Below are 25,015 nucleotides of genomic sequence, written 5' to 3' on the forward strand. Positions count from 1 at the left end.
TTGCTATTTTGTCTGAATTTTCATGGTTTGTGTTGTATTTTTTTTCCTTGAATTATTTATTTATGATTTGGAAGGTTCTCTTACTGACAAATGGAGTATTTTCCTGTCATGAAAGTCTCGGATATCATTTCAATTTATGTACATATGTTGGGGAGTACATATGTGTATAAGTATGTGGTTTTTTTAATTAATAGAGTTTATTTTTTAGGACCATTTTATGTTTAGAGAAAAACTGAGCAGACAGTCCAGAGTTCTGCTTTGCCCCCACTCACCCCCATAGTCTCCCTTATGACTGACATCTTGTGTGAGTGCGGTACAATTATTACAACGGATGAACCAATGCTGATGTATTGTTTTAACTAAAGTTCAGAGTTCACGTTGGGGGTCATTGTCAGTTTTTTAAAATTTTGCAATTGCTTCGCTTATTCTAAGTAAAAATTCACTGAGGTGCCTGATATTTGTATTTTGCATCCTTTCTTCTTCAAAGTCCAAACTGTACACACGTCAGGCCTCCCCAATTCTGGGATCCATCCGAGGGAGGGGCTGAAAGTCCTAGGACATCCACTATGAACAGGTGCGACCCGCGGGGGTTATCTTACTCATGTCCCAACGCACCTTCAGGTCAGTAGCCTCATTCCCATTTGACAGATGAGCAAATAGCCCACCACCAAAGGACCTTGCTCAAGGTCACACAGTTCCCAAGGGGCATAGCGGATCCATCCTGGAGCCTCTTGTTGCCAAAACCATGACTTTGCCACTGACTCATCGAGCTCAAGGACTCTTTCTTAAGTCTGTAGATGTTTCCTACACGGTCACAGGCAAGTTTCACAGGACAGGAAGGCCTTTTTTAACATACTCACTTCTCCAAAAAGGGAAGGTATCGGCAGAGACCAAACAGACGGTTACCAGAGGGGCGGTGGGGGGAGGGGATGGATGAAATAAGGAAAAGGGAGTAAGAGTGCACTTTGTCGTGATGTGGAACCACTGAACCACGATACTGTACGACTGAAACTAATATAACACTATGTTAACTCTACTGGAGTTTTTAAAAATAGGGAGTTAAAAAAAAAAGGCTATCAGGAAACCTATCTGATTTCCTCTTGCCACTGAACAAATATTCTAATGAACTGAGTGAGGTTTGAGATTAGACCCTATTTCTGGGAAATCGATTCCCCTACCCCAAGATTTATCAACTTGAAATATATGTGACTGTCAGAGGCTGTTGCGTATGGGCCAAGAAAGAAACAAGAACTCTGCCCAAAGAGAAAGAAAACAGTACGATGGATGATAAGGTATAACCACACCAGGACTGGTCAATCCAAAGGAGTATTGTCTCCTCTCACATAGCACCCCCTTCCCCCCCGGGAAGCTGGACACTTACCCTAATAATGCTGTCGGTATTTACAATTTCCAGAACTCCTCTTTGGAGGAGGAATATATCCTTAATGATAACGAATTCTCGTTGCTGAGAATGTATTTGATGTTTGCAAACAAATGAAAAGTATTAAGAGCTGAGAAAGGTAAATGAGATGGTTCGGTTAGCAATCCGCCTTTTGATACCATGAGTGACGATAAAGTCACGATATTGATGAGGATGTGGGGTCGTGGTATAAAAGCTCTGAAGCCAACACAAAACATACGGATGGGACTCTTCTAAGAGCTGAAAATGGGCTCTGCAGGTTGTAGACATAAAAATGTTGATTTCTGATGATAGACCACAGCGTGACTTTTGGCACATACGTCAGGAGTTCAAGAACGGAATGGCCTTGCTGTAAGAAAATCCACCTCAGTTCTGTTTACTTATGTGAACAAGTTTTCCTGGTGTGCACGTGCAAAACAAAACAGAACAAGAAACCAGCAGTAAAAACTAAGAATAAAATTATTGCGGAACCCAGGTCTGAACCCATTCTGGGAATGGACACTTTTTTAAGCCACCCACCCTCATTTTCTGGATTGATTCCAACTGAAAGAGAAAGGAAACCATCAAAACCCTAGAGGAGAAAACAGGAAAAGACCTCTCTGACCTTAGCCGCAGCCATTTCTTACTTGACACATCCCCAGAGGCAAGGGAATTAAAAGCAAAAATGAACTATTGGGACCTCATGAAGATAAAAAGCTTCTGCACTGCCAAGGAAACAATCAACAAAACTAAAAGGCAACCGACAGAATGGGAAAAGATGTTTGCAAATGACATATCAGACAAAGGGCTAGTATCCAAAATCTATAAAGAGCTCACCAAACTCCACACCCGAAAAACAAATAATCCAGTAAAGAAATGGGCAGAAGACATAAATAGACACTTCTCTAAAGAAGACATCCAGATGGCCAACAGGCACATGAAAAGATGCTCAACGTCGCTCCTCATCAGGGAAACACAAATCAAAACCACACTCAGATACCACCTCACGCCAATCAAAGTGGCTAAAATGAACAAATCAGGAGACTATAGATGCTGGAGAGGATGTGGAGAAACGGGAACCCTCTTGCACTGTTGGTGGGAATGCAAATTGGTGCAGCCGCTCTGGAAAACATTGTGGAGGTTCCTCAAAAAATTAAACATAGATCTACCCTATGACCCAGCAATAGCACTGCTAGGAATTTACCCAAGGGATACAGGACTGCTGATGCGTAAGGGGCACTCGTACCCCAATGTTTCTAGCAGCACTCTCAACAATAGCCAAATGATGGAAAGAGCCTAAATGTCCATCAACTGACAAATGGATAAAGAAGATGTGGTTTATATACATAATGGAATACTACGTGGCAACAAGAAAGAATGAAATATGGCCTTTTGTAGCAACATGGATGGAACTGGAGAGTGTTATGCTAAGTGAAATAAGTCACACAGAAAAGGACAGATACCTTATGTTTTCACTCTTATGTGGATCTTGAGAAACTTAACAGAAGACCATGGGGGAGGGGAAGGAAAAAAAAAAAAGTTAGAGAGGGAGGGAGCCAAACCATAAGAGACTCTTAAAGACTGAGAACAAACTGAGGGTTGATGGAGGGTGGGAGGGAGGGGAGGGTGGGTGACGGACATTGAGGAAGGCACCTGTTGGGATCAGCACTGGGTGTGGTATGGAAACTAATTTGACAATAAATTTTATATTTAAAAAATTTACTTTTTATGTGTAATAAGTGTTTACCAAAATTTGAAATATATTTATATTGTTGTGATAATAACAATCCAGGGGAGGGGGAACATTCCTAATACTTAGAGCCTATGGCCACAGGAAATTGAAATAAATTAATTTCAAAGAAAATATAACGATTTCAATTGCTATACATATATTCTCGGGAAAAAGAATAGTGTAATCAAAAGACTACGGCATAAAGGTACAGTATGCTGGGATAAATTTCTGTGGGAGAGTGGATTCAGAATGTGAGCTCAAGGGGGAAAAATGCAAACTATCCACAAACTGTTCAAGAAGGACCTCTTTGTGTGCTTTTTAAGGGAAAGATGGCAAAGATAGAAATCATCATGGCATTTACATTCTGCTGAACACATTTTTTTCTTTAAATGCTGTAACACTTTTATTTTAAAATGTCAGCATTCACATGTTAGAAATGACACTCTTTGATACTTTTTACTTAAACTTACAATCAAGACTTTTAGATGTCAACCTAAATAGAGGTGACGGGGCATTTAATTTTGAGAGCAATTTTTAGGGGGTATGTGACAAAAGGATCGATAGCCCCTAGTCAATGTTCGTTCAAATCTGAGGTTACAATGAAAGTGTCCTGTCCTTAGGGTGCCTGGATGGCTTAGTCGGTTACGAGTCAGACCCTTGATTTCGGCTCAGGTCTTGATCTCAGGGTCGTGAGTTCAAGCCCTGCATTGGGCTCTGCGCCGGGCAGGGAGACTGCTTAGAAAAAAAAAAAAAAAAAAAAAAAAAAAACTGTATCTCAATAAATTAAGAAAATAAAATAAGATAAAAATGAAAAGCAAAGTGTCCGGTCTGGAATCTTACCTGAGACCACTCCATGGCAATCCACTTGGGGCAGTCGAACAGGTTGCAGGTCTGCATGACCTTGGGTTTGGGCGCGTACATGCACTTCCACTCCTCTACCTGTAGTATCTCTCCGTGCATGGACTCCTCCACACACACGAAGCTCCGCCTCTGAATCCCGCCCCCGCAGGACACCGAGCACGCAGTCCAAGGGTTATGTTCCCAGCTCAAAAGCGAACAAATAAAAACACATTATTTATTTGTCATTGGCTTGTCTGTTTCAAGCTTGCAAACGCGACAGCGAAAAGTACTTCCAGAAGCGTTCCTTGAGCTGTCTCTAGACCATCAACACTAAAGGACAATATTACTAGAGAACCGGAGAAACTCAAAGTCGGAAACTAGTCATCCGGGTATAAAAGGGGGACTCAAATTTCTGACCAACTGCAAGGCCTGAGCTCCCTCTCTAATGGTCGGACATCCCCAGTGACCGGAGACGTGGCCGTTTGAGGCAGTGTATTCCATCCGATTCTTTGACACATCTTCCTTATGGAGTTGAAGTCTGTTTTCCCGTAGCTCCTCGTAAACGATCTAGTATCTGTCCCTCTTATATTTTGGACTGTTGCTACAGATACTACAGTTCCTTGCAAACTACTTAGAGCAAATTACAGAGTGGAAAACGGAAACACGTAACTCACCGAGGGAGAGGTTGGAAGTGGTCGTAGGGCATGATCTCTTTAAATCCGTCGCTACAAATGAAATCATGGTGACAGTGTCATTTCTAAATCAATCGACATATTAATTTAACCCATACAGATTTGACATCCCAAAAGACAGAGCCCTTTCAGACTGAAGACAAAACATGACAAGTGCTGTGAACCCTTCCCCAAAACTTCCCACCATCTTTTTTGGTTTTCGGGAACATCCGGGGCACACACCATCTCCAGTTACACGGAAATACAGAAACCAGTGGTAGGAATTAATCAAAGGGAAGAGTGTCTCTTCATTCAGATAAACCTACTTTTCATCATCTAAGAAGGTTATTTTGGTATGTTGATGATATTAACATGCTATCATCTTAGTAGACTCTTTAGAAAGACCTTTTATTTCATAGAAGCTGTCCTTTGAAAAGGTCTCTATTCATAATTATGTTCACCTGGGATTCCAGGAAATGGGTAGTTCAGTGACAGGAAATGAAATCCACTGAGAATGCTTCCTTTTCCATTTGCACACTTCTGCCTCAGCCAGCTGGCAGCTGTCTGGGGGATTCTAGGACTTGATATTGTGGCTGTTATTTTAAGATACTGTAGGAAAGCCAGGAAACTTCCCCAGGCAGTCCAAGTCAGCAGGTACTAAATTATGCAACGGGATAGTTTATGCATCGCTTTTCTGCCTTGGCATTGAAACTTCTTACTTGCTTGAGCAATGCATTATTTATACTGAACTTAATGCAAACGCTTCGAAAGTCAGCACGGGGTAACGGGTGACCCAGTTTAAAAGTGAAAACGGTGAGTTCAAGATTTTTATGACTGGCAGATGGACAAGACATCGTACTTGGATGGAGAGAGCTTCCCTGTTGTGTGTGTAGATGCTCACTGAGGGTCCTTACAGAGGGGTGAACATCAGGGCACACGCACGCAACAGCCAGACAGGAGAGTGCAGGGCTGTGTGCGCTGGCGAGCCTCGTCCCCGCTGAGGGGGGCTACCAACGCGGGTAGCTGCCACCTGCGTGTGTTCAAGGTCGCACAGTGCAAATGGCACTCTGCAAAGATGGACTGGTCTTGGTGGCGGTTGGCTGATTTCTTTTTAGAGTAAATACTAAGGGCAATGACGCAGACCTCGAAGGGCAAGGATCCATGCTGCACTCCTTTAGTTTGGGCTTGGGTTTCACATTTTCGGGGTAGTAATGGCAGTAATGGTCAGGAACTACCCTCTTCAAGCGAATATCCACACATTCGGCCGAGTTGAGCTGATAGCCTAACGGGAAAAAGAAAAGGCACCTGTGAATATCGCACTGTGTCGTTTTCCCGCGGCAGTGATCCCTTGGCACAGACTCTTCCTCCCCCAGAAGAAACTTAACTCCGTGGTTCTCATCCCTGACTATGCAGGGGAACCGCTGGGAGCTTCTAGCACACAGCAGTGCCCGGGTCCTTACACGGTCCAACTGAGGCAGAAGCATTGGGTGGCTCAGTCCGGGAAATGGGTTGGTTTGTGTGCTCTAATGATCTTCAGGTTCTTCTAAGATGATGAAGATGTGTGGCCGAGAGAGAGAGAGAGAGAGAGAGAGAGAGAGCGAGCACGCACAAGCAGGGGGAGGGTCAGAGAGAAGAAGAGACATAATCCCAAGCAGTCTCTGCAACATCAGTGCAGAGCCTGATGTGGGACTCGAACTCACAAACTGTGAGATCATGACCTGAGCTGAGATCAAGAGTCAGATGCTTAACCAACTGCACCACCCAGGTGCCCCGTCTTAGCACTTTTAATGAGAAAGTGGCAAGGGACTCCTTTACGGAATGCTTAGACCTCGGGGCGGAAGGTCACTTGCTGGCCGGTCTCCCGAATGTCCCCACAGCCCTGCGCCATGGGCCCCCTGTTTCCCCATATTCTGTTTTTACTATTCCCATCCTGACTCCCCCAGAGACCCCTATTTCTTGTTTACATGTTCTCAAATCCGCATGTGCCTTATGCAACGTTGCTTGTGTGTACCTGTTGTAACTAGATAGGTACTTTAAATCTTGTTCTATTGTCTACTTTTCTCACTCAGCACGACACTGTTAAGAACCACCCACATGCCCCGGTCGGTGCCTCCTTCCACCACACAATATCCTGTTGCTTGGGGACACTGCGTTTTACTTGTTTGCTGTCCGGGGGACTTGGGGCACCTCGGATGCCAACGAACTTCTCTAACTGGGGAAGTAAGCACTGTCCATACTGGGAGGAACAAACACCGCCCCCTGCCTCAAAATCCTTCAGAGCAGAAGGGATGAAAACTCACTCTCGATTCTGTGAATTTCAAACTGCACAGTCTCTGAGGAAAGTGAGCGTTCCAAATGGATGAGTGCCGTAGATTTAAAAAACAACTCACAAAATGATGCTTCTACTTCCTGAAAGATCTGATCCCAGGCTTCCTGTCACTACATAAGTGTCATGCTAAGTTTAAAAGGAAAAAAAAAAAGGCAATTTTTCAAAAGCAGAATGAGCTCTTCAGGAAAAAAAAAAAAAAAAAAAGGCTCAAAGCTAAGCTCTCAGCCTCAGCCAGTTGGTCTAAAGGTCTAAAAATACATTTAAGGGCCTGATTGCCGAGAGGAATCTGATTTTATAAACCACTAGACAGCATTCCGCAAGCCATGGCTTGGACGTACACGGCGTGGGGAAGGACAGACTGGTATGCGTTATGAAAAGCAAGGTTGAAACCGCAAGAACGAAAATCCAAATGGAGTCAATAAAATGCTACTCGGGTGCCAGTATCTGCCAGAAAGTCTACAATATCAGATGGCAGGGGCAATCAATCCAGTAACTTTCTCCAGACTGATCTCCAGAGTCCCGCGTAGATGATTACAGGCAAGCCAGAAAAGCCCAGCATCCCAGTACCTTAGGGAGCAGAGAACTGACCTGCCTGATGACCCAACAACTCAGAAATGGCTTTTACACAAATCATGGCGACTTGATTAGTAATGCAATTAAACTCTGGTAATGCTTTCCTTGTGGGTTTTGTGTGGGTGTGTTTATTTCCTCCAAAACAAGTACAGAATGAGACTACACCTCCTCGAAGCAAAGGAACACCTCTGTTCTAAATGGAAACATACTTCTAGGAGACAAAAAGCATACAATTTAAGGAGAGACAATTAATTTAATTTGAGAGAGGTACAGAGATAACTGAAAGCGAAGGAAATAAGGCAGGTTGCCTTCCTATGTTATGAACCAATGTATTGAAATTCTGCCTGTGTGCAGAAAATGGCAGGCCGTAGAGGGAACCCCAAGAGCAGCCTAAAGTTTCCCTTCTGTTCTGACAGCCACTGCCGTCTCTGGCGGACAGTTTCCCTGCCAGGTGCGCCCATTTTATGGCTCCAGCAGGGCTGTCTTTCCTTCCACACCTGAGTATGAGGCACATCTGTTTCCCTCCCAAGAATTTAACCAACTGACTAAGCCGAGTCCCATTCCCAATGTCTCTCCCAGAGTGAAAAAGCTCCTCTTTTTTCTTATGTGCCTGAATGGGAATGTCTCTCTGAGTGATTAGGTGGGAGAGGGGAGACATTAAAAAGAAAGAGATCTTTGTCTACTTGCTGAGTAAGAATAACCCCCCCCCCCACCGCTGCCCGCTCTTTGCTTTTATTTGGGGGTCCGTGGGAGATGGTCATCTCTGGAACCATGGTCCACTTGACTCAAAGGTGGTGGGATTCTGCTTCTGGATATAAAACATGCAGGCAGAGAATCTGTGGGTATGTCCCACTCACCCTGAGAGCATTGAGTCATGTATGTATCTCATAACTCACCACCGGAGAATGCTAGGAGGGCGGGGGGGTGGGGCACAACCCTGTAGATTATGCTGAATTTTTAACAAAATTCAGATTTCTTTAGAATCGGACATAACAGGTATTTCCTGAGTACCCATTAACTGCCAGACACTATATTAGGCTCCTTGACCTGTGTCCTCTCATTTTGTTCCCCGACAGTGCTGCAAGGGGGATCATCCTGTTTTATGGATGAGCAGACTGAGCTTCAGAGATGGCACAGAGCTAAGCAGTGGCAAAGCCAAGAAGTGAGTCCAAGTCCCTGAACTTCAGCTCTGTGGCCACACTGCCTCTTGACGGAAATGTCGTCATGCCATTTTTGGAGAACGAGTTTGGCCAAAATGAGTCTGAGGCCCGGGTTTGGAGAGACTCACTGAATTTATGCAGATCACGGCCCCAACTCCCAACACCGTTTTCCCTCAATCAGCTTTCAACGAGATCAATGTGTTTTAAGAGTTTCCTTGGCGGTCACTGACGCAAGGTCGGTGACTCAAGGCTCTGAAGGAGTTTCTGCCTCGGAACAATGCTTGTAATGTTCAGCAAAATACATTTTCACTTTCGGTGGAATCGAGAAAAACCGAGAGAATGTTAGCGCTGGTAGGGACTTAAAGATGATCTCCAGCATTGTGTTTAAGTCGTATTTATTTTTGTGATCGTGTTCTATTTATGGCAGGGGATCAGTTTGCCTCCTCGAGGTAAAATTAAATTGTTTTTGTGAATATGTTTATTTAAACATTTTTTAAGTTTATTTATTTTTTGTTTATTTTGGGAAAGAGCAAGAGGGGGAGGGGCAGAGAGAGAGGAAAGAGAGAGAGCCCAAGCAGGCTCCACACTGTCAGTGCAAAGCCCAACGCGGGGCTCGAACCCACAAACCATTAGAACACGACGTGAGCTGAAGTTGGGCACTTAACCAGCTGAGCCACCCAGATGCCTCCATTTAAATTTCTTAAAACATCCATTTAAAGAAAAAACCTTAAGTAAAGAATAGTGCAGGGGTAACACAGATATGGCAAAAGCAGTGATTAATATGGCTACAGCTGATATCCAAAGATTCTTAAACTTGAATGTGTACCCTAATTTCCTGGGGGGGGACTGTTGAAAAGGATTAATGGGCCCCATTCCCAGAGTTTCTCATTCAGTAGGTCCAGGGTGGGGCCCAAGAATCTGCATTTCCACCAAGTTCCCACGTGATGCTGATGCTGTTGGCCCGGGGACCCCACTTTGAGAACCACTGCTGTAGAATCATAATCTAGTGGTCTATTGCCCAAGCCAAGTCTAGGAAGAAGTAACTGGGAAGACTAACTTTCTAGCTGGTTTCCAGAGCCCCATTCAACCCCTAGACCGTTTCTCTTTCCTTCTCGGCAACACAAGCTCCTTCTGGGGTCTGGGCTAACTGCTCCCCACAAAAGCACCTGCCTGCTGCTTTCACAGGGAGCCTAAATCCCAGAGGAGAGAGTCCTGAGATACAGATTCCTGGGAACCCGAAGGCGTCCCTGATACCTGAAGCCTGGAGTTTAAAGGAGGAAAGGCAGAAGTGACTGGGGACACTCAGCTGGGGGGCTCAGAGGGAGCTGTTCACCAGCTGAGCAAACGGGGGTACATCCTTTACATCTAATATGTTTCTGTTTGCTCACACATAATACAGCCACGCAAAGAGACCTTTCTTAAGGTTGTTTGCAAGAATAAAGGTGAAGATGAACACCCCACCACGTGGCTTGATACATGGAAATGCCCAACACTGCTGCCTGGTGCTTTTAGGGGAAGTTATCCACATAAGGCCCTCTAGCAATTCAAGGAACCACGGTTCATGTGTTGGCACGAGCTCAGAGCCATTTATTCTTCAATTTTAAAGTTCAGTTTATTGGGGCGCCTGGGTGGCGCAGTCGGTTAAGCGTCCGACTTCAGCCAGGTCACGATCTCGCGGTCCGTGAGTTCGAGCCCCGCGTCGGGCTCTGGGCTGATGGCTCAGAGCCTGGAGCCTGTTTCCGATTCTGTGTCTCCCTCTCTCTCTGCCCCTCCCCTGTTCATGCTCTGTCTCTCTCTGTCCCAAAAAAAAAAAAAAAATAAAGTTCAGTTTATTAAAAGAGACTTACAACGGAGGCTCTGGCGGCCTCCTTTCCTCCAGGCAGACGCTTTCTCCATGTTAAACAGCCGGTTTCCCGCCACCTGAGCCTGTAAATACGTGTAGCACGTGTGTGGAGCCCAGAACCTTCCTTCACTGTCTGTGAAATCCTTGAACTAAGCAAGCAGCAGGCAGGAGTTTCCCCTTACCACTCAGCGGCTACCTTTCTCCTTTTGGTAATTTACACTAAGGCACCTACCTTGAGGGAGGACGGGGTGGAAATTTAAATGTTAGAACCAACGTGACCCATTCACCAAGCTACTTGGGCTGTTTTTCAGGTTTTCCGTGGAAAATTAAAAATAATGCATGCTTTGCAGACACTTAAGACAAGAAATGCAAGGACACACATAAACAGGTCTCCAGCTTTTTGCTAGAAGTCTGTCTAGACTGTTGCACCTGTCTCCAAGAATAAAGGCAAACACACATCCGTTCACACCACTGCAGTCCAGGCTGCTGGGCAGGATGCCGCGTGATCACTCATCACCCGTCACCACACCAACGTTACAGTCAGCTTCAAAAAAACACACAGGTACGTCATTTCTAACTCTGAGCTCGGAACATTCAGGAATGAAGTCTGTGCCTCACCTCCTCCACATGTCACAGTGCAGGGGAAGAAGTCGGTTTGTCTCCACTGATGACTGATCGGCTGATAGAAGAAGAATTGGGCCACACTGTCCTTGGCCACCGTGTACCTGGTCTGGACACAGAGAACCATGGTGACGCATCTACATGCAATGGTCTAACACTTCCCACGGCTTTCCGAAGGAGATCAACGTACTTCACTGAGGTATGCAATCTCAGATCTTCAGATCTTTCACAACCAACTCCGGCACATGAAGTTTCCAAAAATTCTAACATGTGATAACACTTCATTCGGGGTTGCCATAGAGGGGGGCTCAGAACACCTTCAACCAGGCTCCCCAGAGTCATTTTTCCAGGCAACTCCATGCCTGGAAGGGAGTTCTCAGACGTGTAGGTGGCCTTTTTTTGTTTGTTTGCGTAACTTGTTTTTTTTTCTACCTGATACATCTGAGTTTAATTTCCATGAGAGGAGGGGCTGAGACAGTCTGGGTTTGTTTGCACCATGCCACATGCCTGGAGTTCTTACAGTTGCAATAATTCTTACACTTTCATCTTTACGCAAATCCCTCCAAAAAGGTCTTCTGGAAAGCACAACTGGAGAAACGCAAACGTACACAAATATGTGGTGTTCATACTCGAGCGTTCCAGCATCTAACTAAAGAGAAGGGGTACCACCGTGCGTGAGCCAGCGGACAGAAGAGGGAAGATACTGCTGAGGGATGACACTCAATGAGCACGTTCTCCTCCTTTTTTCTTTTCTGCCCTCCTGACTGAACAAATGAGTGAACCAAGGGAAACTCCCAGAATGCAAGGAGAGGAGAAAAAGAAATAGAGTTCACGCAGGATCCGTCCAGAAATGCCAAAGCCCATGGGGACTTCAAGCGGGGACCCAATAGAGGACATAATGAAAAGCCAATATTGGATGATATAATTGCTGAGAATTTCGTAGACCTTGAGAAAGACAGGTGTACTCAGTTTAAAAATGTTCTGGGCAGGCATTTTTAAAAAGTACAACAACCGGGATAAAGAAAAAACTTAAAAGTTGTCAGAAAGGAAAAAAAAAATGATTACCTATGAAACAGTGAGAATCACACTGGCATCCGATTTCTCATAGGCAATACCGGATGCAAGAAAGCAAAATCACACCTTCAAAGTGCCGAGCAATGATAACTTTTTGTCTAGAATTTTGTAACTAAACTATCAATCAACAATCAGAGATCAATGGTCAATCTATGAGCAAGCGATGATCAAATTATCTATCAGAACCAGGGAAACAGAGATATCTTCAGACACAGAACGACTGAAACGGTACCACTTGAGACCCTCACTGGACAAAAAAAAAGGAAAAAACTATGAAAAGGTATTGAACAAGAGCGAATATAAAAGCAGGAGGGAGTAGATGCAAGAAGCAGTAATGATGAAATCAGTCAGTAAAGCTGATTCATAAACATAAGTAAGAGTTGACTAAAAGATAATATTTGGATGTTTTTGATCATAAAACGGTAAAACACTCTAGCATGAGATGCTGTCGGGGAGGAGAGGTGGGGGAGGAGGAGAGGTGGGGGGGAGGAGAGGTGGGGGGGAGGAGAGGTAGGGGGGAGGAGAGGTGGGGGGGAGGAGAGGCAAGGGAGGAGGAGAGGCGGGGGGGGAGGAGAGGTAGGGGTGAGGAGAGGTGGGGGTGAGGAGAGGTGGGGGGAGGAGAGGTGGGGGGAGGGAGGGCAGGATGCACAGCGTCACAGTGGCACGAAACACTTCGAAAGGGTTGTGCTCTGGCTGTGGAAGAATGGCTGGTCTCTGATGAATCCTGCCAGAGAGAGTGAGAGCTCCGCCTAAAATGTATTTCTGAGGTATCTGAAGGCATCAGAGAACGACCACGCCAGTGAGCGTTTGCAGGGACAAGATCCCAGACACAAAGGAAGCCCAGAGAGGCGAGCGTGACATTGGCACCACCTCTGGCACCACATTTCTGCTCCCGGCATTTTCCATCGTGCAAGTGGTGACTGAGTGGCTGAGAAGCTGAGCAGAGCTGTCATCAGACTCGTGAGTCTGAGAACAAACATTGGAGCTCGAGGCCCACCAAGCCGAGGGGGGTACCAGTAAATGCCCCACGTGCCCAACTGGGAGCCCCAGAGAGCTCTATCCTAGCAAGAAGTAGGAACTGGAAGTAGGCCACTTTTCAAAGGGAATGAACGCCAGGTTCCAATTATTTCAATCGCTTGTTGGCTGAAGGTACCTGGCTGCTAACCTGTCTTCCAGAAGCAGAAATTAATCCAGTCTCAGATCGTATCTATAATCTTTCACCCATTTTATACAGAAAAACTTAAAAATAACCAGGCACACACAAAAAATAAGATTTAACAACCAACAGAAAAGGTGGAATACGCTATAAATGGAATTATAGAATATCCAAATAGTGGCATCACCAGATAGAAACTTAAACACCTAGTTATACGGCTACCAACCCCTGAAATTCTAGCTTTGGCTTCAGGTCGTGTTTCACAATACCCCATACGGTGCCAGGGTCTTAAAACCTCAGCGTTAGCACACGGCTCCCTCCTTGGGCTCTTGTTTTTTAGAAAGTCTGGACTAAGATAGGATGGTGAAAATGCTTAAGAAGTTAAGTGACAAGACAGAGAATTTCACTAGAAACAGAGAGGCCACAAAAATAAAATGGCAATTCTAGAAGAACGAGGCACAGTAACTTAAATCAGTATCGCAATGGACAGACTTGACAATGGATTAGACTGGGGCTCGGCAAATATTTTCGTAAAGAATCAGAAGGCAGACATAGTTTTCAGGCCATATAGTCCCCATTACAGTGATTTGACTTGGCTGGCACAGGGAAAAGGCAGCCACAGACAACCTGCAAACAAATGGCTGTGGCTGTGTTCCAGTGAAACTCCACTCTGCTTGCTGGTCAGGATCTGCTGACCCCTGGATTGCATACAATTAAAGAGAGAATCAGCAAACAGACACGTAAGAAGGAAGCGGAAAGTAGACACGACAGGTGAAGGTGTAAGTATAGTCCCAGAGAAAGTGAACACAGAGAATGGCATAGAAACTATATCTGCAGAGGTAATCAATGAGAATCTTCCAAACCCGATGGTAGATATCAAGCCATGGCTGTGAAGCTCTACAAACCTCAAGCAGAAGAAAGTCGCTACTTACATCACAGTCAGACTGATGGAAACCAGGGGCACCCGGGAGGCTCAGTCAGTTGAGCGTCCGACTCTTGATTTCAGCTCAGGTCATGATCTCATGGTTCACAGGATCGAGCCCCACATTAGGCTCTGTGCTGACAGCATGGAATCTGCTTAGGATTCTCTCTCTCCCTTTCTCTCTGCCCCTCCCCAGCTTGTGTGTGTGTGCTTGCTAAATAAATAAATACATACATAAATACGTAAACAATCTTAAAAAATTGATGAAAACCAAAGAGCAAACACTGAAAAGCAGACAGGGAGAAAGACACATTACCTTCTAAGGCACAAAAATAAGACTGACAGCTGGCTTCTTAAGAGTAAGTGGAAGCCAGAAGACAACGCACTAATAGAAAATAGTTTCATGATGGTAAGGTGGTCAAGTCACTAGAAGAGGTAACGACTCTAAATGTGAATGTACCTAACAACCTAGCCTCAAAGATAAATAATTTGAAATTAACAAGAATAGAAAAAAAAATAGATAAAGGTAACAGTCACAGTGGTAGTTTTACCATATCTCTTGTGGTAACTAACAGAATGAGCAGACGAAAACCAGTAAGGTTACAATTTTTAATAAAACCATTAATAAACATGACCACATTGACGTATGGACACTGTGCCCAACGACAGGAGACCACACATCATATCTTCTAATATTTGCTATGTTCTGAGCCACAAATTAAGTTGTAACAGATTTCAAAAAAGTTGACATAATATAGAATATGTTCTTTGACTATAGAATGAAGCGGTAAAGTAATAATGAGTGGGGTGCCTTGGTGGCTCAGTCCAACTCTTGACTTCGGCTCAGGTCATAATCTCAGGGTCATGAGATTGAGCCCTACGTCAGGCTTTTCACTGAGCATGGAGCCTTCTTAAGATTCTCTCTCTGTCTTTCTCTCTCTCCCTTTGCCCTCTCCCTTGTCCATGCTCATGGTCTCTAAAATAAAATAAGAATGAGATTACTGCAAAATTCCTACATACTTGGAGAGTATACTTCTAAATATTCTTTAAGTCAAGGAATATATCACTATGAAAACTACAATACAATTTGAATGATGATGGAAAAGATTTCATATCACCATTTGCATAATAAAATATAAGGAATGATTGGAGTGAAATTCATAGCCAGGGGAAAAAAGGATGAAAATCAATGACCTGACATCCAACTAGAAAAGATAAAAAGGTAACAGCTTATTAAATCCAGAGACAGAAGAAGGATGGAGATAACAAAGATGAGACTGGATATTAATGATATGGAAAGGAAACTACACAAAAATGTAAATAACGTAAATGAAAAGGTGTTTCTGTGAAAAGTCTAATTAAAGTGATAGCCCTCCAAAGTGACGGATCAAGTTAAAAAGAAAGTAGGGACAAATAATCGGTCTCAGGAATGAGAAAAATGACTCACTACAGATCCTGGAGACAATGAAGAAACAGTAAGAAGATAATATGAAAAGATCTCTGCCAATAACCTTTAAAAAGTTAGTTGAACTTCGGAGATATTGTGGGTTCTCTTCCAGACCAGCAGAGCAAATATCACAGTAAAGCGAGTCAAATGAAGTTTTTGGTTTCCCAGTTATGTTTACACTACACTGTAGTCTATTAAGTGTGCTGTAGCATTAGATCTAAGAAAACAATGTGTGTACCTTAGTTTAAAAATACTTTGTTGCTAAAAAATGCTAACAACCATCTGAGCTTTCAGCGGCTTGTAATCGCTGATCATAAATCACCATCTCAAATATAGTAATAATAAAAAAGTTTGAAATACCGTGAGAAGTACCAAAATGTGACACAGAAACACAAAATGAGCAAATGTTGGAAAAATTGCACCTCTACACTTGTTCAACTCAGGAATGTCATAAATCTTTGTGGCAATTTGTAAAAAAAAAAAAAAAAAAGAAGAAGAAGAAGAAAAGAAAAGGAAAGAAAAAAAAAGAAAAAAGAAAATCTACAAAGTGCAATAAAATACGGTGCACCCGTAGACAAAGTCCTTGAAATAAAACTGACACAAAAGGAAACTAAAAGTATGAATAGTTGTGTATATTTTAAAGACACTGAATGCATACTTCTAAAAATTTACTGCTTAATATCTCCAAATATTTAAAGAAGAAATGACACCAATTTTAAACAAACCGTTGCAAAGAATGAAAACTGAGGAAATATTTCTAAACTTGTTTTGTAAAGCTGGTATAAATTAATACCCAAGACCTGACACGAATACAGTATTAGAAAGAAAACCTCTTCCAGAACAAACCCACCAAAAAAATCATAAATACAATAATTTAAAATTATACCCAGTGATACATAAAAGGACAATCCTTTTTATTAATAATAAAACAATAAATATAAGTAAATGCTACTAATAAATTATACTAATGATAATAATCAAGTGAAGTTTATTACAGGAAGGTAAGATGGGTTTAACATTTAAACATCAACAGTTCACTATCTTAAAGGAAAAAATATATGATCACTTCAAAAGATGTAGAAAATGCATTTGAAAAAATTCCACACTTGTATTGACAATGGAAGCAAATTAGAAAAAGATTTCTTTCATCAGATAAATTATCAAAACCTCAGGGCAAACATCAAACATGATGAAGAATTACAGAGCCCTTTGCCTCTGAATGAGAAGCACGACAAAATAGTTGCTGTCGCTAAATCTACTCAGTATCATACCAAATGTCCTAAGTGGTACAATATAGCAAGAAAAATAAATAAAATATACACAGGTTGGAAAAGAAGAAACAAAATTATCATCATTACAGGTATCAGAATTGCGTATACCTAATCCAAAAGAATCTATAAACTATTAGAACTAATAAGTGTTAATATAGCAAGAATACAGTGCCAATATACAAAAATCAGTTAGATTTCCATAACTTTAGTACAAATAAATAGAAAAATTTAAAAATTCATTTATAATAACACCAAAATAGCAAACAACTGGGAATAACTTAGAATATATGACTTACACACTGAAAATTATGAATGTTATTGAGAGAAAAAATTTTAAATTAAATAAATGGATGGGGATACCATATTTATGGATTGGAAAAATTGGGATGGGAAAGTTTTCTGTTTTCTCCAAATTGACACATAGATTCAATGCAATTCTAATTGAAATCCAAAAGAATCTTATAAAATTTGACAGGCGTACTTAAAAATTGTTATGGAAGTGCAAGGAATCAAGAAGATCAAAAGATCATCTTTAAGAACAAAGTGGGAGGGGCACCTGGGTGACTCAGTCAGTTAAGCGTCCGACTTCAGCTCAGGTCATGATCTCACAGCTCGTGAGCTCGAGCCCCACGTCAGGCTCTGTGCTAACAGCTCAGAGCCTGGAGCCTGCTTTGGTTTCTCTGTCTCCCTCTCTCTCTTCCTCTCCCCTGCTCACGCTCTGTCTCTCTCTCTCAAAAAAGTGAATGAACATTAAAAAAAAAAATTAAAAGAACAAAGTGGGAGAACACACACTAGCAAATATCAAGACTTGTTTCAAAGCTACAGTAATTAAGTCACAATGGTACTCACACATCAATGAAACACAACAGACTCCAGAAACAGACCCCCACACACATATAGTTTTGAATTTAAGACAAATGGAGAAAGGACCATCTTTTCACCTAATGGTTCTGGGTCAGTGGATAGATGTGGTAAAAGATAATGGCTATAGTTCACAACATGTGCAAAAATCAATTTTAGGTGGATTACAGCTCTTTTTTTTTTTTTAATTTTTTTTTCAACGTTTATTTATTTTTGGGACAGAGAGAGACAGAGCATGAACGGGGGAGGGGCAGAGAGAGAGGGAGACACAGAATCGGAAACAGGCTCCAGGCTCTGAGCCATCAGCCCAGAGCCTGACACGGGGCTCGAACTCACGGACCGCGAGATCGTGACCTGGCTGAAGTCGGACGTTTAACCGACTGCGCCACCCAGGCGCCCCGGATTACAGCTCTTAATATGACAAGTAAAACAATAAGGCTTCCAGAAAAAAACACAGAAGAATAGTTTCATAACCCTTGATCCTGAACGAAGCAAAGATTTCCTAACCAAAATACAAATGGTCCAATCATGAAGTTAAAAATCTATAGCTTGCACTACAACAAAATTACGAGCTTCTGAACGGGAAAACTGAATGCCCTAAATACATGTAATAGAGAAAAAAGAAGTTTGAAAATAAAATGAATTAAGAATTGAGCTCCAGAAGCTAAAAATACAATACCAAAATAAATTAATGTAAAGATAAAAGAAAGAAAATTAAAAGTTTACATAAATTGAATATTTTTAACACCCTGAGTTAATCAGGAAAACTAAAATCTGGTTCTTGGCTGTCTCAGAGACAAATCTTTGGATGATTTGAATGAAATGAAAATTAGACAAGGAACCAGTGAACAAGTTTAGGAATGAAAGAGACATAGTTACAGGTACAATGGAGATGTTTTTTAATGATAAGGGAACGCACCGTGATTACCTTTGAAGAGTTGGAAGACTTAGACGAACTGGATATTTCTCTAGCAAAATATAAATTTCAAACTTGGCTCAAAAACAGAACCCCAAATAAATCAATATGCCTAAGAGGGACTAAAATAGTTTTCTGAGTCTCAACCATTATCACCAAAAGAAAAAGAAAAAAAAGAGGAAGAAAAAGACAGAAAAGGCATTAAACCCAGATGTTCTCCATAAAGAGATGACGCCCTTACTGGAGCAGATGCATTTAATTGCTGACCAATATCCACTTCCTCTTCCCATCCGCCAAAGGCTCACGCCTGTTCCGGTGTTCATTCCTCCCCCATGTGTCTTAGCGCCTGACTGTCCCATGTGACCATGGCGGTCACAGCTGCCTTAGCAGGTGTGGGACCCATGAGAATGCGCCTCTCACTCGCACAACTGCAGACTGTAACGGCTCGGCAGCGCCTGTGGCAGGTCAAGGTCCCCGTGGGCTGCTCCCACCCCACGGTCTGAAGCAGGCCATTTCCTGGGAGACACTGCACCACGTGATAGAGGACTCTGGCTCAGGGCCTCCCCTGCAGCCTTGCAGAATCCCCCAGAACCACCCTTCAGTTCAAGATGCTCCCACCCGACTTTCTCTCCTTCCCTCTCCCCTCTGCTTCTGAAGTCAGATCTTCACTACCGCCGGACAGCTCTCCTGGCCTCTCTTGGTGCCATCTTGCCTCTTCCTCGTGGGTATCCCGCTCATAAACGTCTTGCACATCTAGTCCTGTCTTGGCTTCTTCTTCTTCTTCCTTCTCCTTCTCCTTCTTCTTTGAGCAATTTTACATTTACTGAAAAACTTAGCAGAAGGTACAGCACTTCTAATAAACCCAACACACACCGGTTTCCTTATCATTAACATCTTGCATTGGTGTGGTCCATTTGTTACTATTGATGAATCAATATTGGTACATTTTTTTTTTAATTTTTATTTATTTTTTTACTCATTTGTTTTGAAGCCATTTCTTTTCTTTTTTTAATTTAAATTTTAGTTAGTGGGGCACTTGGGTGGCTCAGTCCATGAAGTATCTGACTTTGGCTCAGGTCATGACCTCACGGTTCCTGAGTTCGAGCCCAGCTGACAGCTGGAGCCTGTTAGAGCTGGGCTGGCAGCTTGGAGCCTGGAGCCTGCTTCAGATTCTGTGTCTCCCTCTCTCTCTCTGTTCCTCCCCTGCTCAATCTCTCGCGCTCTCAAAAATAAATAGACATTGGGGCGCCTGGGTGGCTCAGTCGGTTGAGCGGCTGACTTCGGCTCAGGTCATGATCTCGCGGTCCTGGAGTTCGAGCCCCGCATCGGGCTCTGTGCTGACAGCTCGGGGCCTGGAGCCTGTTTCAGATTCTGTGTCTCCTTCTCTCTGACCCTCCCCCATTCATGCTCTGTTTCTCTCTCTCTCAAAAATAAATAAATGTTAAAAAAATGTTTTTAAATAAAAAACTAATAAATAAACATTAAGATAAATTTTTAATAAAAAAATTTTAGTTATTTAACATACAGTGCAATATTGGTTTCAAGAGGGCATCCGCTTCTTGAAGAACCCAGAAGGACTAACGCCCGGGGAAAGGCTGAGAGCGAGCACATGACCCAAGTCTTGTCAACGAGACGGATGAAAGGTCTGTTGCAGAGCTCTTGAGAAAAGTTTTCCCTGCTGAGTAGGTTCACAAGAAATAAAAAACCCTCCTGGACAAGGCCTTCTCCGCACGTTAGCTTTCCAGTCTGAACGCAGGGCAATTACAAGCCGGTTCATTTGTTTAGAAGTTGACACCTAACATTGCGTCTCTTTAGGCCACGCCCTGTCATGTCAGGCGGGGAAATGGCCCGTCTCTCGGCTGTCCTGTCCTTCAGACCGACCGCCTCCACGGCGCTTTTCCACTTGGGACGCCCGAGTCGGGAAAGGAGGGACAGCTTGGATCCGTGTGTGAAGGTCCTCATCCTGTCGCCAGGTCCTCTGGCCACTGGGAGGACCGCAGGGAGCTGCAGAACCAGTGGCCTCGGCTGTGTTGTTTCCTGGCCACGGGACGGTGGACTCCTCTGGTGACCTGCCTGGTCCACGCCCTTCTTGTCAGTGGTGTGGCTGCCACTCCCGCCCAGTCCTTGGCCTGGCCTCGAGCCCCTTACCTAGGACACCATACGCTTTACTGCCTGAGCCAGGACGATTCTGAGAGTGAAAGGAAGGGCCACTGAGAATTAAGCCACAGCCACAGGCACAAACTGGGTCTTTCCTGAACAAAGTAAGAGGCACGGAAGCTCTACCTTTACCCCTCGGCCGCAGGGTCATTTTGCCCCCACTGTGTCAGCCCCTCCAAGGTTGCCCAGTCAAGGGTACAGGGAATGTCCCAGGTCCCTTCCATGCCACGTGGGGGCCGAGGGAGCCTCCAGGGAGCTCAACTCACACTCATGCCAATTCTGTTCCAACGGGACCCCCCCCTCCCCAGGTTGTTGCTGACAGAAGTAAATACCTTACGGGGCCTCCTCCTCTGGGGCTTCTAGATGAACAGTGGAGCATAAGCTCCTTTTCTGCCTTTGCTTTGAAACCCAGTTAAGATGCTTCCCTGCTCTGGACAGTGACCGCCGTCATGATATGTCTCCTGGTCTCACCTCCTCCAGCCTGTCTCTTTGCACATCCCTGCCAGATCCTACCTTAATAATAGAAAGTTGAACATCAATGCTCGTTCTCTGCATTCCTGCTAACAAACCCGAATCACCAACCGCCACTTTCGAACCCCCAGGGCCGATTGCTCTGCTGACGAGGCACACGGTCAAGCACACAGAACAGCAATGAGGAAGTGCCTATTAACATGTGCAGAAGTATATTACTTGCGTTTCATTAAGAAAATGATTTTCTACGGGGCGCCTGGGTGGCGCAGTCGGTTAAGCGTCCGACTTCAGCCAGGTCACGATCTCACGGTCCGTGAGTTCGAGCCCCGCGTCGGGCTCTGGGCTGATGGCTCAGAGCCTGGAGCCTGTTTCCGATTCTGTGTCTCCCTCTCTCTCTGCCCCTCCCCCGTTCATGCTCTGTCTCTCTCTGTCCCAAAAATAAATAAACGTTGAAAAAAAAAAAAATAAAAAGAAAATGATTTTCTAACAATGGTAAGAAAAATAAACTCAGATTCAACCACCTTACTTGGCCACTTCAAATTAATTTCGAAAATTTACAGACTAGCTATTTATACAAAACTCTGCTTGCTTGCTTTCCTTCTTCTCTTTCTTTCTTTCTCTTCTTTCTTTTCCTTTCTTTTCTTTCTCTTCTTTCTTTTTCTTTCTTTCTTTTCTTTCTTTCTTTCTTTCTTTCTTTCTCTTCTTTCTTTTCCTTTCTTTTCTTTTTCTTTCTTTTCTTTTCTTTCTTTCTTTCTTTCTTTTCTTTCTTTTCCTTTCTTTTCTTTCTTTCTTTTTCTTTCTTTTCTTTCTTTCTTCCTTCCTTCCTTCCTTCCTTCCCTTCTTAAATAAATGTGTGTATCCAGTTTACGCATATAATTTAGCTGTGAATTCTGGTAACTACTGGAACAGTATTTGAACTGCTTTCACCAAGAAATTTCTCTCAACAGATCACATGACGGCAAACATCAGGTGAGATTTCAAGTCTCTGCCTCTGTGGTTAACGGCAAATGCTCAGGTCGAGAGGGAATCCTGATCGATGGACATGATGAAAATAGGTAAATTTTCTTTTCTGTTGGGCACTAGTATGGGCTGAATTGGGTTCCCCCACAAAAAGATGTGTGTAAGTTTTAACCCATGGTACCTCAGAATACCATCTTATTTAGAAATAAGTAGGGTCTTTGCAGATCTAGTAAAGTGAATGTGAGGTCGTTAGGGTGGGTCCAATCCAAAATGGCTGCTGTCCTCAGAGAAAGGGGAAATGTGTGGGTGCAGAGGCAGACATGCCCAGACAGAGAAGGCCAAGGGAGAATGCTCGAGGACACAAGCAGCTGGGGGAGGGGCATGAAACAGACTCTCCCTCAGCCCTCAGAAGGAATCAATCCTGCCCACACCCTGATCTTGGATGTGTAGCCTTCAGAACTGGGAGTCAACGACTATCTGTTGTCCTTCAAGCCACCGAGTTTACAAAGGTGCTTTCACAAGAGCCTCGGGAACCTAGCACAGGAACCGACCCTCACAACTGTGTCTTGCTGTGTTCTGAAATACCTGTGAATATGCAAATTCAGTCACTGTCTGCACCACATTGCAGACACCTGCTCTTTGCAATAAAGGAGGACAGACCGTTTCAAATCTTTGCGTCCTTGGATCACGCAGAGGTGCTTTCATAACTGCCCATAAAGAAAGGAGAGACGGTGTAAAGAGAGAACATAACACGTATCTAGAGCTGAGGTTGGGGGAAACTGACGGCAGAGGCTTGCCTGGCTGAAAATGAGTGGGAAGAGATATCAGAAAACCTTTTCCCGCAGACACACAAAATATCTGAGTGGGAGAAAGATGACAGATATCTGGAATAAAGAGGAAGGTTGCAGACCACAAGGAAGAAGAGCTTCTTTTCCCCTCCCTTAAGATGGATATGTTGCAAAAGAGAGGGAAGCCACCAGCACAAAGTGGTGAACCATGCAAAGAGAGGTCTTTACGAAAACCATTTCGTTTTGTTCTCATGGGCATACTCCTGAAATTGATATTCACAAACATCTACTCACAGAGGCAACTGTTCAGAAAGTTCTCCCGGAACAGATAGTGCCTACAGTACCCTCCAATCAACACGGCCTAGACATGAAGTACCCGATCAGGACTCTCTACTGCTACCTGGTGGCAGCATACACACATTCGAAAAGTGAAATACGAACACTTGAGGGGCGCTAACAGAAAATACCGTGACCCAGTAGCACTGTGATGAAGGTCATCCATGAGAAAAAGGTCATTCGGGAAAACAAAAATACATAAATCCACTGGGAAGGAAAAAAAAGTGTCATTTTCAAGAATGGTCCAATCATGAAAATATAGCTTCTGAAAAAGGAGAAAGACTTTTTTTTTTTTTTTTTTTTGTCTCACTGGTGCAGTGGATTGCTAGGCTTTATAATCTGAACAAGAGCCACAGAAGAATCTGACATCCCACCGAGGCCTTCAGACGTTACTCGTGATGTTAGAATATAATGGTTTCTAACAGTCTGTTTATTACAAGTCCATGAAGTAAGGTCTAATCTGTGCCTGTATGAAAGAGTGTGCCTCAGTATCCCCGGGCGCACCCATGACTGTGCTCTGTTGGCACTGAGCGGGCAGAGCCGGTCTCCTCTCCACAGCCTGGGTTGAAGTCAGATGTTCCATTTTTAGACCAGCTGCTCTCGGTTGATGGGAATGGGAAGAGATACAGCAATTGCCGCCCATCGTTGGCGACCTCATGCGCACTTTCAACTTCCCCAACTGCAGCCACACCCGATGGCATGATGAGCCGCGAAGATGTGAGCGGAACCGGAGCTCCCCCCGTTAGCGACAACCCAGGCTGGGTAAAAGTACAGTGTTCCCAGAAAAAAAAAAAGAAGAAGAAGAAAGAAAAAAGGGGGAAAAAGAGAATAGAAAAAGTAACCGATGGAAAAGTATATTTCCTAGAAACCCACATTATTTGGACAAGCTTATAAGTCAGGGAAAAAAACAACACCAGAGTCATACTGCCTCATCACGGTGTCTGATTTTGCCAAATTCTCTCCCACCAAGCGCACACCACATTTATGAAAGAAAATGGCCGCAGGCACGAAAACCAGGCTCCGGTTATGTGTGACTCAGACAGTTGTATGCAACACCTTCTTTGATGGATATATATATATATATATTTAAAAGGCTTTCCATCAAGAGAGATCAAAAGCTTTCCAGGAGTTGAAGTTAAAGCCCAGAATTGTTTATTAAATCTGAGAAAACCAGAACCCAGAGAGGAAAACAGAAAATAGTACTAATTCAGACTGGGGCAACATGTCACTGAAATATATTCTATTAGGGGGTGAACACAGAATTTGGGCCAGAAGGTGTAAAAGAATTTTTAATTATGCAGGTGATATATGACTGTGTTCTTCTTGTTAAGAATTGTTTTAGGGGCGCCTGGGTGGCTCAGTCAGTTGAGCATCCGACTTCGGCTCAGGTCATTATCTCGCAGTCTGTGGGTTCGAGCCCCGCGTCAGGCTCTGTGCTGACAGCTTAGGGCCTGGAGCCTGCTTCGGATTCTGTGTCTCCCTCTCTCT

General features: G+C 43.7%; 1 protein-coding gene across 1 annotated transcript in view; it reads right to left on the reverse strand.

Annotated features, from left to right (window-relative positions):
• The window catches only part of ADAMTSL3 (ADAMTS like 3), a 352,536-nt gene that overhangs the window by 130,010 nt on the left and 197,511 nt on the right, over nucleotides 1-25,015 (reverse strand). Inside the window, exons 10-13 of the mRNA XM_045448581.1 lie at nucleotides 11,166-11,277; nucleotides 5,786-5,924; nucleotides 4,646-4,696; nucleotides 3,972-4,176 (exon numbers count right to left, since the gene is read on the reverse strand). Coding sequence (XP_045304537.1) covers nucleotides 3,972-4,176; nucleotides 4,646-4,696; nucleotides 5,786-5,924; nucleotides 11,166-11,277 — 507 coding nt within the window. The remainder of the gene's footprint in view (nucleotides 1-3,971; nucleotides 4,177-4,645; nucleotides 4,697-5,785; nucleotides 5,925-11,165; nucleotides 11,278-25,015) is intronic.

Source organism: Leopardus geoffroyi, chromosome B3 (assembly GCF_018350155.1).
Source record: "Leopardus geoffroyi isolate Oge1 chromosome B3, O.geoffroyi_Oge1_pat1.0, whole genome shotgun sequence".
Taxonomy (NCBI): domain Eukaryota; kingdom Metazoa; phylum Chordata; class Mammalia; order Carnivora; family Felidae; genus Leopardus; species Leopardus geoffroyi.